The sequence below is a fragment of the Oncorhynchus mykiss genome, chromosome 22 (assembly GCF_057628025.1).
Source record: "Oncorhynchus mykiss isolate SJ-2025 chromosome 22, ASM5762802v1, whole genome shotgun sequence".
In the NCBI taxonomy this organism is placed as follows: Eukaryota; Metazoa; Chordata; class Actinopteri; order Salmoniformes; family Salmonidae; genus Oncorhynchus; species Oncorhynchus mykiss.
The window spans coordinates 35,396,493-35,415,485 of record NC_143043.1 but is presented as its reverse complement, the minus strand read 5'-3'; the positions used below and the strand labels follow the sequence as shown (position 1 = coordinate 35,415,485).

Here is an 18,993-nt window from a genome sequence, read left to right as displayed (position 1 = left end):
ACCCTACAGAGGGACAGAGGGAGAGGAGACCCTACAGAGGGACAGAGGGAGAGGAGAACCTACAGAGAGACAGAGGGAGAGGAGACCCTACAGAGGGACCGAGAGGGAGAGGAGACCCTACAGAGGGACCGAGAGGGAGAGGAGACCCTACAGAGAGACCGAGAGGGAGAGGAGACTCTACAGAGGGACCAAGAGGGAGAGGAGACCCTACAGAGGGACAGAAGGAGAGGAGACCCTACAGAGGGACAGAGCATTATACAATGCAGATACTGTGGACAGACACATGAGAAAAAATGAAAAATGCCCTGCATATGCATAAATTCTGTGATAAAACAATCTCTACAGTTTACAAAAATGCAAGAGAAACAGAGTCCTGGCAATGGAAAATGTGTCAGCTGACTCAGATAGCGGTGAGGATGTTCTCTGCATCACACTAGGGCCAAAGTCAGAGAGCATCAATGTGGTTCAGGAGAAAACCTCAGACCCCAATGCAGCTCTCTTAACAACCATGCTGGTCGACAAAAGTAAGTCAGATTTCAGCAAGATTGTGGTGCTAGTTGTAATGTTATCCCTGCAAACCTCACAAAAGACAGTCCCCTATAGCCCTGCAGGCAGGTATTGGTGATGTATAACAAGAGTACTCTGGGGAAGTGTACACTTACAGTGATCAATCCACGTAATAAGAAAACCTACAGAGTTGAGTTCATCGTAGTCAACAATAACGTGCACATGCCCATTCTAGGCATTAAGGCTATCCATACAATAGAGTTGATTACAGTGCAGCATCACAACATCCTGGCCATCGAGAAAACAACAGGATCCTGGAATAAAGAGCAAATAAAATAGGATTATGCTGATGTATTCCAGGGAGACGGCTGCTTACCCGGCAAACTGAAGCTGGAAATGGATGAGCGAGTGAGGCCTGTCCAGCTGCCAAAGAGAAGAGTGCCAGCAGCACTATATAAACCACCCGAAGAGGAGCTTGTTGGTCTAGAGAAAAGAAGGATGATCAAATCAGTTGAGAAAAGCACAGATTGGATTAGCAGCCTGATTGTAGTGCAGAAACCATCTGAAAAACTAAGAGTGTATATTGATCTAAAACCTCTCTAGGCGCTCTAGAGGAGCCATTACCCACTTCCCACTATTGAAGATGTGCTGCCAGACCTGAACAGAGCACCTTTGTTCTCTGTTTGTGATGTGAAAAACTGATTTTGGCATGTGGAACTGGAGTATGAATCCAGCTATCTCACCACGTTCTCTTCTCCCATGGGACGCTACAATTGGCTGCGCATAACAATGGAAATCAATCTAGCCCCAGAAATGTTTCAGAGGAAGTTGAACCAGGCAATGTAAGGTCTTCCAGGAGTCAAAATCATTGCAGATGACATCCTGATTGTGGGAGAAGGAAACAACGATGAAGCAGCGACTCTAGACCATGACAAGAACCTGAGAATGCTCCTGGACAGATGCAGGAAGCTCAATATCAAGCTGAATCCGGAGAAGCTGCAGCTCAGGCTGAAGGAAGTGCCCTACATTGCCCCCCTGCTAACATCAGAGGGGTTGAAAGTGGACCCAGGAAAAGTGACAGCCATCAGACAGATGCCTAGGCCTACAGATGTGCAGGGGGTGCAGCGCTTCCTGAGCATGGTACACTACCTAGCCAAGTTCTGCAGCCACGCCATGGAGATCTGTGAGCCACTGCTGCAGCTAACACATAAGGACTCACTGTGGGAGTGGTCAGAGAGACACAAGCTGGCTTTCAAGAAAATCAGGGATACCATTGCACAGACCCCTGTGCTGAAATGCTACAACCCAACAGAACAGCTTGTACTACAATGTGATGCTTCAGACAGTGGGTTAGGAGCAGCCTTGATGCAGGGAGGACAACCAATAGTATATGCCAGCAGAGCCCTGACCGACTGAAAAAGGGTATGCACAGATAGAGAAGGAGCTGTTTTCAGTGGTGTTTGGCATGAAGAGGTTCCAAAAATTCCCAGAGATGAGCCGAGTGTGCAAAATGTTGTTATCTTCAGAGGTGAACGAGTCCTTGTGCCTGCTGCCCTCAGGTCAGAGACAATGCAGAGAATCCATTCCTCACACAGGAATTGAGGGATGTCTGAGAAGAGCTCGCAAGTGTGTCTACTGGCCAGGCATGAATGGAACAATGTAGCACCTGCACTGCATGGGGTGTGAAGCAGCAGAAAGAGATGCTGAGGCCACACGAAGCACCAAAGCTCCCTGGGGAAAAGATAGGGATCGACCTGTTCCACTTCAACGACAGAGACTACATGGTCACAGTTGAATACCTCTCAAACTTTTGGGAAGTGGACCATTTGGAGAAAACACAGTCGAAAAAGGTCATTCCAAAACCTAAAACACACTTTGCACGCTATGGGATACGTGACATCCTTTACTCAGACAATGGCCCCCAGTACTCTTTCAGCAAGGCTTGCGACTTTAACCACAAAACACAATCTCCAGAATACACGCAAAGTAATGAGAAAGTGGAATTGACTGTGAAAATAGCCAAAAGACTAATGGCAAAAGGAAAGAGAGCACTGACCCATACCTGCCCATGTTGGATCACAGAAATACCCATCACAAGGAACATACAGCAGGCCTGTAATGGCGCTCATGGGGAGAGATACAAAGACACTACTGGTAATGAGTGAAAATCTACTTAGACCGGTGATGACAAACTGTCAGCAGGAGAAGTTCAAAGAAAGACAGCAGAGACAGGCAAAGCACTACGACACCTCTGCTAAGGAACTAACAGTGCTGCAACAAGATGACAGGGTGAGAGTTCAACCACTCACAGGACAGAAACAGTGGTGGCAGAGAGCCACAGTAGTCAGACCTGTGGCACAAAGGTCCTACGAGGTGAAGACAGGACAGGGACAAGTCTTCAGGAGAAACAGGAAACGCCTGAGGAAGAGCAGAGAAATAGAGGATTTCCTCACTGTTGAGGAGCCTGGCACATAGCCAGTAAACAGAGCACCAGCTGATGCCCAGCAGGGTGCAGAACACAACCTAGAGGTGGACGCTGCACCTCAACAATAAGATCCAAACATCTCAGGTCAAACACCTCTTGATGTAATCAACACTCCCCACACAAGGCCTGGTAGGGCCATCCGAAGACCTATTCACCTGAAAGACCTTGTGTGAACGTAACTAATATAAAAACATAATGTAATGGACATTCAGAGACATTAAACCTTTCTTGTAAAAAAAAAAAAAAGAGAACATGTAGCAATATTGATCAAATCACATTTTATTTGTCACATGCGCCGAATACAACAGGTAGATCTTACCGTGAACTGCTTACTTACAAGCACTTAACCGACAATGCCGTTTTAATAAAATAGAGTTAAGAAAATGTTTACAAAAGAAAAGAAAAGAAAACATTTAAACAATGTAATCAAATAACACAATAGAATAACAATAATGAGGCTATATACAGGGGGTACCAGTACCGAATCAATGTGCAGGGTACAGGTTAGTTGAGGTCATTTTACATGTACAGTAGGTAGGGGTAAAGTGACTGTGCTTAGATAATAAACAGTGAGTAGCGGCACTGTAAAAACTAATGGGAGGGGTGTCAATGCAAATAGTCCGGGTGACCATTTGATTAGTTGTTCAACAGTCTATGACTTAGGTGACTGGAGTCTTTGGCACTTCTTTGGGCCTTCCTCTGACACCGCCTAGTATGTAGGACTGGATGGCAGGAAGCTTGGCCCCATTGATGTATTGGGCCGTACGCATTAACATCTGTAGCACCTTACGGTCAGATGCTGAGCAGTTGCCATACCAGGCAGTGATGTTACTCATATTAATGTTACACAGGGAACTGCAATCAATTGTTACTTAGGATCTTGTTCTTGAGGTGCTGGTTAACAACATGCATAGAAAAGTTTGCTTAACTACAGTGCCTTGCGAAAGTATTCGGCCCCCTTGAACTTTGCGACCTTTTGCCACATTTCAGGCTTCAAACATAAAGATATAAAACTGTATTTTTTTTGTGAAGAATCAACAACAAGTGGGACACAATCATGAAGTGGAACGACATTTATTGGATATTTCAAACTTTTTTAACAAATCAAAAACTGAAAAATTGGGCGTGCAAAATTATTCAGCCCCTTTACTTTCAGTGCAGCAAACTCTCTCCAGAAGTTCAGTGAGGATCTCTGAATGATCCAATGTTGACCTAAATGACTAATGATGATAAATACAATCCTACAATCCACCTGTGTGTAATCAAGTCTCCGTATAAATGCACCTGCACTGTGATAGACTCAGAGGTCCGTTAAAAGCGCAGAGAGCATCATGAAGAACAAGGAACACACCAGGCAGGTCCGAGATACTGTTGTGAAGAAGTTTAAAGCCGGATTTGGATACAAAAATATTTCCCAAGCTTTAAACATCCCAAGGAGCACTGTGCAAGCGATAACATTGAAATGGAAGGAGTATCAGACCACTGCAAATCTACCAAGACCTGGCCGTCCCTCTAAACTTTCAGCTCATACAAGGAGAAGACTGATCAGAGATGCAGCCAAGAGGCCCATGATCACTCTGGATGAACTGCAGAGATCTACAGCTGAGGTGGGAGACTCTGTCCATAGGACAACAATCAGTCGTATATTGCACAAATCTGGCCAATATGGAAGAGTGGCAAGAAGAAAGCCATTTCTTAAAGATATCCATAAAAAGTGTTGTTTAAAGTTTGCCACAAGCCACCTGGGAGACACACCAAACATGTGGAAGAAGGTGCTCTGGTCAGATGAAACGAAAATTGAACTTTTTGGCAACAATGCAAAACGTTATGTTTGGCGTAAAAGCAACACAGCTGAACACACCATCCCCACTGTCAAACATGGTGGTGGCAGCATCATGGTTTGGGCCTGCTTTTCTTCAGCAGGGACAAGGAAGATGGTTAAAATTGATGGGAAGATGGATGGAGCCAAATACAGGGCCATTCTGGAAGAAAACCTGATGGAGTCTGCAAAAGACCTGAGACTGGGACGGAGATTTGTCTTCCAACAAGACAATGATCCAAAACATAAAGCAAAATCTACAATGGAATGGTTCAAAAATAAACATATCCGGGTGTTAGAATGGCCAAGTCAAAGTCCAGACCTGAATCCAATCGAGAATCTGTGGAAAGAACTGAAAACTGCTGTTCACAAATGCTCTCCATCCAACCTCACTGAGCTCGAGCTGTTTTGCAAGGAGGAATGGGAAAAAATTTCAGTCTCTCGATGTGCAAAACTGATAGAGACATACCCCAAGCGACTTACAGCTGTAATCGCATCAAAAGGTGGCGCTACAAAGTATTAACTTAAGGGGGCTGAATAATTTTGCACGCCCAATTTTTCAGTTTTTGATTTGTTAAAAAAGTTTGAAATATCCAATAAATGTCGTTCCACTTCATGATTGTGCCCCACTTGTTTTTGATTCTTCACAAAAAAATACAGTTTTATATCTTTATGTTTGAAGCCTGAAATGTGGCAAAAGGTCAAGGGGGCCGAATACTTTCGCAAGGCACTATATATATAGTACCAGTAAAGAAAATTGACACACCTTGTCACGTTCTGACCTTTATTTCCTTTGTTTTGTATTTATTTGGTATGGTCAGGGCGTGAGTTGGGTGGGCAGTCTATGTTTGTTTTTCTATGTTTTGGGGTATTTCTATGTTTCGGCCTAGTATGGTTCTTAATCAGAGGCAGGTGTCATTAGTTGTCTCTGATTGAGAATCATACTTAGGTAGCCTGGGTTTCACTGTGTGTTTGTGGGTGATTGTTCCTGTCTCTGTGTTTGCACCAGATAGGACTGTTTTGAGTTTTCACATTTCTTGTTTTTGTTAGTTTGTTCATGTGAAGTGATTGATTAAAACACGAATCAAAACAACCACGCTGCGCTTTGGTCCGCCTCTAATTCACCACTGGAAAACCCTTACAGAATCACCCACCACAACAGGACCAAGCGGCGTGGTAACGGGCAACGGCAAAAGCAGCAGCAGGAGAAGGAACAGAGGCAGCAGCAGCAGGAGCAGCAGCAGCAGCAGTGGGAGAGGCTGCACTACTTGGAGAAATGGACTTGGGAGGACATTCTAGACGGGAAAGGACCCTGGGCAGAGCCAGGGGAATATTGCCGCCCCAAAGCCGAGCTGGAGGCAGCTAAAGCAGAGAGGCGGCATTATGAGGAGCTAGCACGGCAGAGCGGATGGAAGCCCGAGAGTCAGCCCCAAACATTTCTTGGGGGAGGCACACAGGAAGTGTGGCGAAGCCAGGTAGGAGACCTGCGCCAACTTCCTGTGCTTACCGGGGGGCGAGAGAGACCGGGCAGGCACCGTGTTATGCTGTGGAGCACATGGTGTCCCCAGTGCGGGTGCATAGCCCGGTGCGGTACATACCAGCTCCGCGTATCGGCCGGGCTAGAGTGAGCATTGAGCCAAGTGCCATGAAGCCGGCTCTACGCATCTGGTCCCCAGTGCGTCTCCTTGGGCCGGCTTACATGGCACCAGCCTTGCGCATGGTGTCCCCGGTTCGCCTGCATAGCCCAGTGCGGGCTATTCCACCTCGCCGCACTCGCAGGACGACCGGGAGCATTCAACCTGGTAAGGTTGGGCAGGCTCGGTGCTCAAGAGCTCCAGTGCGCCTGCACGGCCCGGTCTATCCGTCACTACCTCCACGCACCAGCCCTCCGGTGGCAGCCCCCCGCACCAGGCTGTCTCTCCGGACCATCCTTACAGGGGCTCCCTCCTCTCCAGCGTTGCCGGAGCCTTCCTCCTGTCCAGCGCTGCCGGAGCCTTCCTCCTCTCCAGTGCTGCCGGAGTCTCCCGCCTGTTCGGCGCTGCCAGAGCTCCCGCCCCTCATTCCAGAGGCGCAAGAGCCCCTCATTCCAGAGGCGCCAGAGCTCCTTAGTCCAGCGCTGCCAGAGCCTTCCTCTCCAGCGTTGCCGGAGCTTCCCGTCTGCGCAGCGCCATCTGAGCCACCCGTCTGCCCAGCGCCGCCTGAGCCACCCGTCTGCCCAGTGCCGCCTGAGCCACCCGTCTGCCCAGCGCCGCCTGAGCCACCCGTCTGCCCAGCGCCGCCTGAGCCGCCCATCTGCCCAGCGCCGTCTGAGCCGCCCGTCTGCCCAGCGCCGCCTGAGCCGCCCGTCTGCCCAGCGCCGCCTGAGCCGCCCGTCTGCCCAGCGCCGCCTGAGCCGCCCGTCAGTCCAGTGCCGCCAGTCTGCCCAGCGCCGCCAGTGCCGCCAGCCTGCCAGGAGCCGCCAGTGCCGCCAGTGCCGCCAGTCAGCCAGGGGCCGCCAGTGCCGCCAGTCAGCCAGGGGCCGCCAGTGCCGCCAGTCAGCCAGGGGCCGCCAGTCAGCCAGGGGCCGCCAGTGCCGCCAGTCAGCCAGGGGCCGCCAGTGCCGCCAGTGCCGCCAGTGCCGCCCGTCTGCCCAGCGCCGCCTGAGCCACCCGTCTGCCCAGCGCCACCTGAGCCGCCCGTCTGCCCAGCGCCGCCTGAGCCGCCCGTCTGCCCAGCGCCGCCTGAGCCGCCCGTCTGCCCAGCGCCGCCTGAGCCGCCCGTCTGCCCAGCGCCGCCTGAGCCGCCCGTCTGCCCAGCGCCGCCTGAGCCGCCCGTCTGCCCAGCGCCGCCTGAGCCGCCCGTCAGTCCAGTGCCGCCAGTCTGCCCAGCGCCGCCAGTGCCGCCAGCCTGCCAGGAGCCGCCAGTGCCGCCAGTCAGCCAGGGGCCGCCAGTGCCGCCAGTCAGCCAGGGGCCGCCAGTGCCGCCAGTCAGCCAGGGGCCGCCAGGGGCCGCCAGTCAGCCAGGGGCCGCCAGTCAGCCAGGGGCCGCCAGTGCCGCCAGTCAGCCAGGGGCCGCCAGTGCCGCCAGTGCCGCCAGTGCTGCCAGGGGCCGCCATTGCCGCCAGTCAGCCAGGGGCCGCCAGTGCCGCCAGTCAGCCAGGGGCCGCCAGTGCCGCCAGTGCCGCCAGGGGCCGCCAGTGCCGCCAGTCAGCCAGGGGCCGCCAGTGCCGCCAGTCAGCCAGGGGCCGCCAGTCAGCCAGGGGCCACCAGGGGCCGCCAGTGCCGCCAGTCAGCCCTGAGGCGCCAGAGCCCCTCAGCCCTGAGGCGCCAGAGCCCCTCTGTCCCGAGCAGCCGCCCCTCTGTCCCGAGCAGCCGCCCCTCTGTCCCGAGCAGCCGCCCCTCTGTCCCGAGCAGCCGCCCCTCTGTCCCGAGCTGCCGCCCCTCTGTCCCGAGCTGCCGCCCCTCTGTCCCGAGCTGCCGCCCCTCTGTCCATTGAGATGGGTCGCCATGGTTAGGAGGCCACGGAAGCGGACAATAAGTCAGACTAAGACTATGGTGAAGTGGGGGCCACGTCCAGCACCAGAGCCGCCGCCGCGGACAGACGCCCACCCAGACCCTCCCCTATAGGTTAAGGTTTTGCGGCCGGAGTCCGCACCTTTGGGGGGGGGGGGGGGGGGTACTGTCACGTTCTGACCTTTATTTCCTTTGTTTTGTATTTATTTAGTATGGTCAGGTCGTGAGTTGGGTGGGCAGTCTATGTTTGTTTTTCTAGGTTTTGGGTATTTCTATGTTTCGGCCTAGTATGGTTCTCAATCAAAGGCAGGTGTCATTAGTTGTCTCTGATTGAGAATCATACTTAGGTAGCCTGGGTTTCACTGTGTGTTTGTGGGTGATTGTTCCTGTCTCTGTGTTTGCACCAGATAGGGCTGTTTTTGGTTTTCCACGTTTATTGTTTTGTAGTGTTCGTGTTTATCGTTTTTTCATTAAACATGAATAACCACCACGCCGCATTTTGGTCCGCCTCTAATTCACCACAGGAAAACCCTTACACACCTACTCATTCAAGGGTTTTTCTTAATTTTTTCTAAATTGTAGAATAATAGTGAAGACATCACAACTATGAAATAACATATATGGAATCATGTAGTAACCAAAAAAGTGTTAAATAAATCCAAATATATTTTTGATTTTATATTCTTCAAAGTAGCCACCCTTCGCCTTTGCACACTCTTGGCGTTCTCTCAACCAGCTTCACCTGGAATGCTTTTCCAATAGTTTGAAGGAGTTGCCACATATGCTGAACACTTGTTGACTGCGTTTCCTTTACTCTGTGGTCCAACTCATCCCAAACCATCTCAATTGGGTTGAGGTCGGGTGATTGTGGAGGCCAGGTCATCTGATGCAGCACTCCATCACTCTCCTTCTTGATCAAATAACCCTTACACAGCCTGGAGGTGTGTTGGGTCATTGTTCTGTTGAAAACAAATGATAGTCCCACTAAGCGCAAACCAGATGGGATGGTGTATCGCTGCAGAATGCTGTGGTAGCCATGCTGGTTAAGTGTGCCTTGAATTCTAAATAAATCAGTGTCACCAGCTCATGTTTCTTGACCTAAGCAAGTCTCTTCTTCTTATTGGTGTCCTTTAGTAGTGGTTTCTTTGCAGCAATTTGACCATGGAGGCCTGATTCATGCAGTCTCCTCTGAAATGTTGATGTTGAGATGTGTCTGTTACTTGAACTCTGTGAAGCATTTATTTGGGCTGCAATTTCTGAGGCTGGTAACTCAAATTAACTTATCTTATGCAGCAGAGGTAACTCTTCCTTTCACGTGGCAGTCCTCATGAGAGCCAGTTTCATCATAGCACTTGATGGTTTTTGCGACTGTTCTTGGAATCATCCGGATTGAATGACCTTCGTGTCTTAAAGTAATGGACTGTTGTTTCTCTTTGCTTATTTGAGCTGTTCTTGCCATAATATGGACTCGGTCATTTACCAAATAGGGCTATCTTCTGGATACCAACCCTACCTTGCCACAACACAACTGATTGGCTCAAATGAACTAAGAAGGAAAGAAATTCCACAGATTAACTTTTAAAAAGGCAATCTTGTTAATTGAAATGCATTCCTGGTGACTACCTCAAGAAGCTGGTTGAGAGAATTCCAGGAGTGTGCAAATATGTCATAGTGGCTACTTTGAAGAATCTCAGATATAAAATATATGTTGATTTGTTTAACACTTTTATGGTTACTATATGATTCCATATGTGCTATTTCATATTTTTTATCTATTCACTATTATTTTACAATGTAGAAAATAGTAAAAATAAAGAAAAACCTTGGAATGAGTAGGTGTGTCCAAACGTTTGATTAGTACTGTATATATTTGTCTATCGTGACTACAACACAAAGCATATTGAAGCGGGTTCAAACTGCACGCTACTTGCACAGCACCTATTCATGTGGACAAGATTTAGCTAGAGATGGGTTGAAACTAAAGCCTGCACATTGTGCACCCTGTGTAATGGGAATTGTTAAGGCCTGTCACACACTAAACTATCATGTCAATCATGTTGTAAACTACTGTCCCAACCATATCATTATGTACTGTAGAATAATTCACGGTTCACTCTACTTATTTTGTCCCAACTCTACTACTGAGCATGCACTCACAAACACACACAAACACACCATCTCGAGAGGTGGTCTGAGTTCGGTTCGCTTGAATTCCGCGGTCCGGTTCCCTTTTTTAGGGCAATATGAACACAAAACTCCCCAGTTTATACCCTCACCACACACTAGACTACTGCAACACCATTTCCCCTGACATAACCCCCCACATTGATGCCACAAATGAGAGAAGAAGATCATGTGCAGGTTTGCAGAAAAAAATGTGTGCTGTTTTTGGATATTGATTAGCAATTGTCAAGGATGCATAGAAATTCCAAAATATGTGTGAGTTTTCAGTTCAGATTATTTGTTTTCAATATGTGATCTATCGGCTAATAGAGCTTCATAAGCTGTTTATTGATGGTGGGATTTGAATAGTCTGAGAAGACAACATATTATTGCGGGGTTATTGCTGCCAAAGGAGGGTCAACCAGTTATGAAATCCAAGTTTTCACATAATTTTTCCACCCAGCACTGTGAATGTTTACACGGTGTGTTCAATAAAGACACGAAATCGTATAATTGTTTGTGTGATTAGTTGAAGCAGACTGTGTTTGTCTATCGTTGTGACCTAGATGACAATCAGATACAATTTTACGACTAATTTATGCAGATATCCAGGTATTTCCAAAGGGTTTACATACTTTTTCTTGCCACTGTAATTGGCTCTCGCTTTTAATGATTTCCTCGTCATGTTTTCGTATCATTACTTTTGCGTTTATGTTTTGCTTTTAATATCATTCTTTTTGTTTGCAATACCAAGAATGTTGTTCCCGACTTCAGTTGTTTTGCTTGGTATTAATGGCACAAAAGTAACTCACTCTAGAGGATTGCACCATATAATAACACTATGACTCTATTAAAGGTGTTTAAAGCAGCAATCTTTCATTGAAACATTAACAAAGTGTTATCCCCACCACAGTTCTGCAAACAGCTGAGGGATGAGTGTAACGGCTGTTGGAAGGAGTGGAGGACCAAGGTGCAGCGTGGTACGTGTTCATCTTTATTATTGGAACTGAACACTGATTAACCAAAATAACAAAGAGAATGAACAAAAACCAAAACAGTTCTGTCTGGTGCAGAAAGACACAAAACAGAAAACAACTACCCACAAAACCCATGTGGGAAAAAGCTACCTAAGTATGGTTCTTAATCAGAGACAACGATAGACAAGCTGCCTCTGATTGAGAACCACACCCGGCCAAACAAAGAAATACAAAACATAGAAAATGAACATAGAATGCCCACTCTAGTCACACCCTGGCCTAACCAAAATAGAGAATAAAAGCCTCTCTATGGCCAGGGCCTGACAATGAGGCTGTAGAAATGCAACCACTCTCAAATCCATAGACTACACTATGGATGCAAGGACTGACAAGCCATGATATCAAAATTATAGTTTTAATCATGTTTTTAGGCTATAACGTTTTTGTTTTGTTTTGTTTTTTTACATTACTTTGTTTACAAACATTGGAGTAAATGTGGAGTTTTCTTACATATGACACCGCAAATGTGATTTTCACTTTCACGTGTGGAATTGCAAGTTCACGTGTAAAAAACAATCACATGTAAAAATCTAATTTGCAGTGTCATGTGAAACTCTTACATGTGTTAATCTCACTTTCACATGTGGAATTCGCAAGTTCACATGTGAAAAACAATCACGTGAAAGTTTTTCACATATGAATCTGCAAATTAGATTTTATCACGTGATTGATTTTCACATGGGATTTGCAATGACATTTTCCCATGTGAAAGATTTTCACGTGAAACTGCATATCCGATTCTCACACATGAAACGGCAATTTACATGTGAGGTGAAAACATGTTATTCTCCTTATATGTGAAATGGTGGTGTTAACGTGTGAACTCAAAATGTAATACATGTGAAAATATGGTTTCACGTGAAATTAAAGCTCGACATGTGAAAACAGCTATTTGACATGTTTTTTTTTTTAAGGGTGTGTGTGCGTGAGTGTTTATGTGTGTGCTCAGATGATCTGCCCAAAGGACAATCTATTTGTGTGTATAGTATATGTATATACTGTTGAATATACTGTTGAAAATTAGATGGTGCATCTCAAGAGATTTCATCCTTCTAATAAATAAATAAATATGTGTGTGTAGTGTGTAGTGTATTTAAGTGACTGCTCTGTGCGTGTTTTCTGTACTCAGTGGTGTTTGAGCAGTTGGATTTGACGTCTTTGCTGTCAGTAAGGCAATTCATCAAGATATTGAAGAGGTGGGGCCTACTGCTGCACATGACACTCATATGCACACGCGCACACGCGCACTCGCACGCACACGCACACACACATAAACACACTCCACCTCTCCTTATTTCTTCCCACTCGCACTTTTCTCAACATGTTTCTCTCTTTAGATATTATTATTCGTCCCAAGCTGGCGCTGCTCTTATTTTTGTCCCACCTGCAACAGAGGCTGAATAGAAGAGGGTTCCCAGTGAGCTCGTGTGCAGTAGACCCTGGGATGGTCGACAGGTCGTTCTACCGCCACCTCTTCCCCCCCGGTCGTCTTGCACAGACAGCCATCACACGCCTGCTCTTTAGGGTACACACGGTACTAATCCAGTATCTAAAAAAAAAAAGAGAGGACATAAGTGATAATTCCCCAAACTAACTTGAGCATCACTGACACTACTGTCAAAGTTTTCAGAAGAAATCTGAATGATTTATTCAAGATGCTAATTACAGAATAAGTATCTTAAAATGTGTCCTGTGGCATTTGACTAAGTCAGTATATAGGCAAAGCTAGGCGGAGAGAGAGAACTTGTCAACCCTAAGAGGGAAAATTCTGAATGCATAAATCATTATCCCATGACTCTCAAACACAGACACACACACACACACACACACACACACACACACACACACACACACACACACACACACACACACACACACGTGTTTCATCTGAAAATGAAGTTGTAAAACATTTGATGGTTTGCTTTCTAAGCAGTGGTTGTTTATTTTAGTGGGGTTATTTTAGAATGTGTTGCATTTTTTACATCATTACTTGGCTTGGAGACACTGTTAATGTCTGGAGGATGGGATGGTGTGTGTGTAACATTCTGACAGTGTTTGTTGTGTCCCCAGAGCCCGTCCCAGGGAGCGTCTATGGTCCTCTACACTGCTCTGTCTCCGTCTCTGGAAGGGGAGAGAGGGGGCTACTGGAGCAACGGACACACAGAGATGCCAACACCAAACACCTACAACCCCAGGCTCCAGCTCGGCCTCTGGGACTTTAGCTGCAGACTAGTGAGCTTGCAGGAGCAGCAACAACCATGACCCCTGACCTCTAACCCCTGAGCTCTTAGTCCATGACCCTGACACAAACACTGTATGGATGAGACCCAACACTTCATCTGTCATCCTGCCATTATCTTTGTTTTCACAATCTCCTCACCGCCAGACTGTGATTGAATAAAGACTGATGACCAAGGCTGGACTGTGATTGGTTAGTGAAGCGGTAAGACCTGTTGCATACTCTTCAGATGAATGGGCTGATGAAAATGAACCAACCTTCTCCCTCAGGCACTGTGAACCCACATACACTGTGTTATGAGTGTTTATAGTGCTGCTATGAGTGTTCATAGTGACCTCTTGAAAATGTATAGCAACCTTATGCCGGTTGGTGCACAGATCAGAACAGAAAGAACCTTCCCTCCATGGGAAAACTTGATTTAATCATAAACAAGTGTCATCAGTGTGTGTATGTGTTCGTATCAGTTATCAGTGTGTGTGAGTGATTTTGTCAGTAGCATCCTGTGTCTATGAAACATATCCTGATCCCTGCCTGACTGGATGGTCCAGGACCAAGGAACAAGCCGGCATGGCAATAACATCAGTAAATCACAGCCCGAAACTGATATTTTCAGTTCTTGTGAAAGCAAGCAAAAGGTATTTTGTGGAATTTTCCCCAACGCTGTGGGTTACTTCCCCAGGGAGCCAACACCATCTGAGAGAATGAATGCTTTTAGATTGTGTCCTACCTGCTGGGCTGTGAGTCACACACTGTTTCATGGTGTTTGTCCGGCTTTGTTGCTGTTAGAGGTGAGTGATGTTTTATCAATACATACATATCACCTCTCTCAATACATCATGTTGCTGTGTGTGTTTCTGGGCACAGTATGTATGTGTGTGTGTGTCTTTCAGTGTGCACTGTTTGTGTGTTTCTTACAGTTTGTATGCATCAGTGGAAGTTCTAGCTTGTATGGCTCACTGGGCGAACCCCCCCCTTCAGCACGCCCTCCCTCACTCCCCCTACCTCTGACTTCCAGTGGGGAGACCTGAGGTCAACCTACCCCCGCCCCCTTCCCATCTCGTACCTCTGAGTGGGAACCCTTCCCAGGTAGTAGCCTGCCTAGCTCACAAACTAGAATCAGAGCGGCCACTCTGACAAGGATAATTGACCCACAGTCCCACACGGTGACATGATATCATTAACGTGACGTGCAAATGAGCGATAGAAAACCGATCGCGCAAATGTCACCATTACATTTTTTGTGTGGGTGCCCCGTGCCGCCCTTGGCAAGATGCCGCCAAGGGCGGCTGCCCATGTCACCTATACCTAAATCCGCCACTGGTATGCATCAATAAGACGGCTGTACAACTGAAACCAATACGGATGAATGTGGCGGTGAGAGCGGGAAAGAGAGACAGAGAGTGAGAGAGATTCTTCCTCTGTGGTGTTTCATCTATCGCTGCTGCTACCTCATTTTCCCTTGCTCCCAGTGCATGTGGGAGGTAGATTTCCCAGTGGAAATTATGCAAAGTGAAGACAAAGACAAACAGACGCACACACACACACACACACATAACCACCTGTGCAACCAAGCACAGACTTATCGAAACAATCAAGTCACACTGTCATGGCCAGGCGCGGACTGGGACCAGAAATTGGCCCTGGAGTTTCAAACAAAATGGCCCATTTTATTAATTGAGGCCGCCATTATTAGCCAGATAATGATAATTTTGCCCAAAAAACCAAAGTTAGCCCAATGTGCTAAAAACGGACCAGCCAGTCTTCCCCTGCTCATGGCCAAACCATACCCACTGTGATTTATCTACCAACAGTGCTCTGATTTACAGGCTTATATCAAACTAGCTTCCTTTATATGACACACACATTCCCACAGAGACTAGTATATCAGGACAGGGGATAACTACAGACTCTGTGTGAAACCTTCCTTTACTTTACCCTTCCAGTCTCCTAGGGGCTGATTCCAACATAGGAAGTGTACTCCTTTCTTACGCACGCCTTTCAGACTTACCTTATGAAGGTGTGTAACAGGCTTTGCAGGCGTGGTTCCCTTGCACACGCTGAATAAATATATTTAAACTGCTGAAAAACCTCTCAATTGCTGGCCAACAGAATTTCTCGTGGTGTTTTCATAGGGTTTTCAGTACATTTATCTAAAGACATTCTTTTAAATGTGTTCACTAGAATATATGGAGAGAATGGGTCAGTATATTAGGGATCAATAGTAGAAAGCTATGTAGGCCTAAATTCATTTGTCTCCTTTTCAGCACCAATTGGTAAATTAAAAAATACTCTTGTATTATTTAGGGTTAGGAAAGTATTTATGAATAATAAAATAATATTTGGAGATCCTTTACGCACTAAATACATTTGTTGATTCATTCTGAAAGTTGCCATATATTTAATTGTTCAATTCATGAAATATTGTTCAGGAAAAACCGCAACAAACGTGATGATGCAAAATGTAAGGAAACGAAAACAAGTAAAAGTTATACATGTATATGGGTATAACTGACGGTGGCTACCAATAGTGGCTAATATTTAACATGAAACAAATCGTAAAAAAATACAGTGAAAAGTCTGAGCATATAATTCAAACTCTAGACATCATAAATCAACTTGGTAGGTTTGGCGCTATACGTTCATAGAGGCCTATAGTTTGGGTCTCCAAATGTCATCCTTGTAAGTTATAAGGACAGCATTTCATAAACTGCACCGTGGAAAAGGTGATATGTTGATATGCTTCAGTTTGCTGCCATACTGTAGTACTGGTTTCACATTTGTTTTCAGCAATCATAAGGTAAAATAGATCTAAAACAATTGTCATTTATATTTACTCATTTACCTCACTTTTTTTTAAATACAGTGCATGGAGAATGGCGTTATTTAGATTGGAAAAAATAAAGTTGTTTCTTGACCTTAATCGTGGTTTCATCACTCGTAAAGGTGGTGGAATTATGAGGGAATTAAGTCAAGCATACAGCGTATCTGTAGACACACCTCCACCCCACTTTCCTTTCTTTGATCTCCACCCCAAAGGAATAGTGGGTGAATAGCATGATATTTCATGCTTAAATTCAAGGTCAGAATAATGTGAAGAGAAAAGTGCATAACAAGAGAATAAGGTTCCATTTACGCGCATTTAGCTCGGTCGGAATCCCCCTACTGAACACAAGGTTCATGTCTTCCAGAGAGGTGTGTGAGTGTGTAGCTGTCACACTGCATGCACTTTGGGTTGATTATTCTGGGTAGGGTCAGGTTAGTATGGACTAAACCAAGGTTATCTGCTGTATAGGGTCCACATACCTCATTGGGACAACAGAGTACTTTGCAATAGGGTGCCATTTTGTACACAGCCCATATAATACACCCTTAGGGTTTGTATTAAATGGTTCTGTCCCAGTCGGATGGGAAAACACACAGGGCTCCACTCAATCAAACACAGTAGTCCTACAGTCCATGGTCAAATGAATCACAGAATGGTTCTGGTTTCTGAAAACACAACTTCCCAGCTGTGAGAATCCCATCATAGGTACATGTAGATGATTCCAGATGTCAAAATAAGAAGTGTGTGTTTGCAGAAGTTTGTATGAACATCACCATGATGTGTTTGATTGAATTCCAGACTGTTGACATACAGAGGGGGCTACAGGAGAATAGACAAGATATTGATCATGTTGATTTAAAATGTGCAAAATATATTTTGGTTGAAAACGTATCTCTTGCTTTGCTGTGCCTGAACTCCCTCAAATGTAGAATTCGACAGAATTTCCATGTAATTTAGCTGTAGTAAAACTGAACTGTCTTGTCTTGTTATTGTCATATTTCTGTAAAAGCCTTTGATAAACAGTGGTCTGCTGTTTGAGAAGTATGAAGACCTTATACCTGCAGGAGAAAGACTTCTGTTCACTATGAAGACTGTGTCATATGGAGATTATGGTTAGTGTGAATATGGAGGTCAGTGTTTGTCAATATGAAGAGTATTTTTATGTGGTTGTGATGTTCTCCTCCTTTTCTACCACCCAAAACCTCAATAAACATTTCATTGTGCCACGCCACTGTTGAGCCTGCTCTTTACTGCTGTGTGTGTGAGTGTACCTGGCTGCGCGTGTGTGCGTGTGTGCGTGCGTGCGTGAGTGCGTGTGTGTGTGTGTGTGTAAGAATGTCTGATGTTCACCATGGGAGACATCTATTCAATCCGTATTGAGGAAGTTCAACGTTACAGCGTGATTGAAATTTAAAGTCAATGTTCCCGCGTTAGTGGAGACTGCCTTCATGGTAGGTGCTGTATACAGATGAAGGATCTTAATGTGAGACAGTTTGCGACAGCAGGAAAAGAATCCTGCAGCACCAGGAAATGTGAATGATTATGTGGATTATAATTAATGGCCATTCAAACCTTGAATAAACAACAAGTTTGCATTTCCACAAAAGAGTGATCAAATTAAGATCCTACATTTGTAGTTCGGCTCAATTGGAAATTATCTTTACATTTCTGTAAAGCTTCAGCGACAGACAGGGTCTGACCTCTGGATCCTTCAGCTGCACCACACACACCCTCCTAGGACCCTAATGAGAGTATTTCCACATTTTGTTACGTTACAGCCTTATTCTAAAATTTATTAAATGTTTTTTCCCCCTCATCAATCTACACACAATATCCCATAATGACAAAGCAAAAACAGATTTGATAAATAATTTATAAATAAATAAAAAACTGAAATATCACATTTACATAAGTATTCAGATCCTTTACTTACTACTTTGTTGAAGCACCTTTGGAAGCGATTACAGCATCGAGTCTTCTTGAGTATGACGCTACAAACTTGGCACACCTGTATTTGGGGAGTTTCTCCCATTCTTCTCTGCAGATCCTCTCAAGCTCTGTCAGGGTGGATGGGGAGCGTTGCTGCACAGCTATTTTCAGGTCTCTCAACAGATGTTAGATCAGGTTCAAGTCCGGGCTCTGGCTGGGCCACTCAAGAACATTCAGAGACTTGTCCCGACACCTCTCCTGTGTTGTCTTGGCTGTGTGCTTTGGGTTGGTGTCCTGTTGGAAGGTGAACCTTTGCCCCAGTCTGAGGTCCTGAGCACTCTGGAGCAGGTTCTCATCAAGGATCTCTCTGTACTTTGCTCCATTCATCTTTGCCTCGATCCTGACTAGTCTCCCAGTCCCTGCCACTGAAAAACATCCCCGCAACATGATGCTGCCACCACCATGCTTCACCGTATGGATGGTGCCAGGTTTCCTCCAG

General features: G+C 46.0%; 1 protein-coding gene across 3 annotated transcripts in view; it reads left to right on the top strand.

The window, feature by feature from the left end:
* The window catches only part of LOC149972850 (polyprenol dehydrogenase-like), a 28,045-nt gene extending 10,254 nt beyond the window's left edge, over window positions 1-17,791 (top strand). Inside the window, exons 2-5 of one of the 3 annotated variants that reach the window (XM_090215912.1) lie at window positions 11,379-11,445; window positions 12,632-12,698; window positions 12,896-13,027; window positions 13,573-17,791. In XM_090215912.1, coding sequence (XP_090072038.1) covers window positions 12,947-13,027; window positions 13,573-13,764 — 273 coding nt within the window. In that variant the 5' untranslated portion in view covers window positions 11,379-11,445; window positions 12,632-12,698; window positions 12,896-12,946 and the 3' untranslated portion in view covers window positions 13,765-17,791. Of the gene's footprint in view, window positions 1-11,378; window positions 11,446-12,631; window positions 12,699-12,839; window positions 13,028-13,572 lie in introns of all 3 variants that reach the window. The other 2 variants (XM_090215911.1, XR_016490610.1) reach the window with 2 other exon arrangements.
* The last annotated feature ends 1,202 nt before the right edge of the window (window positions 17,792-18,993 follow it).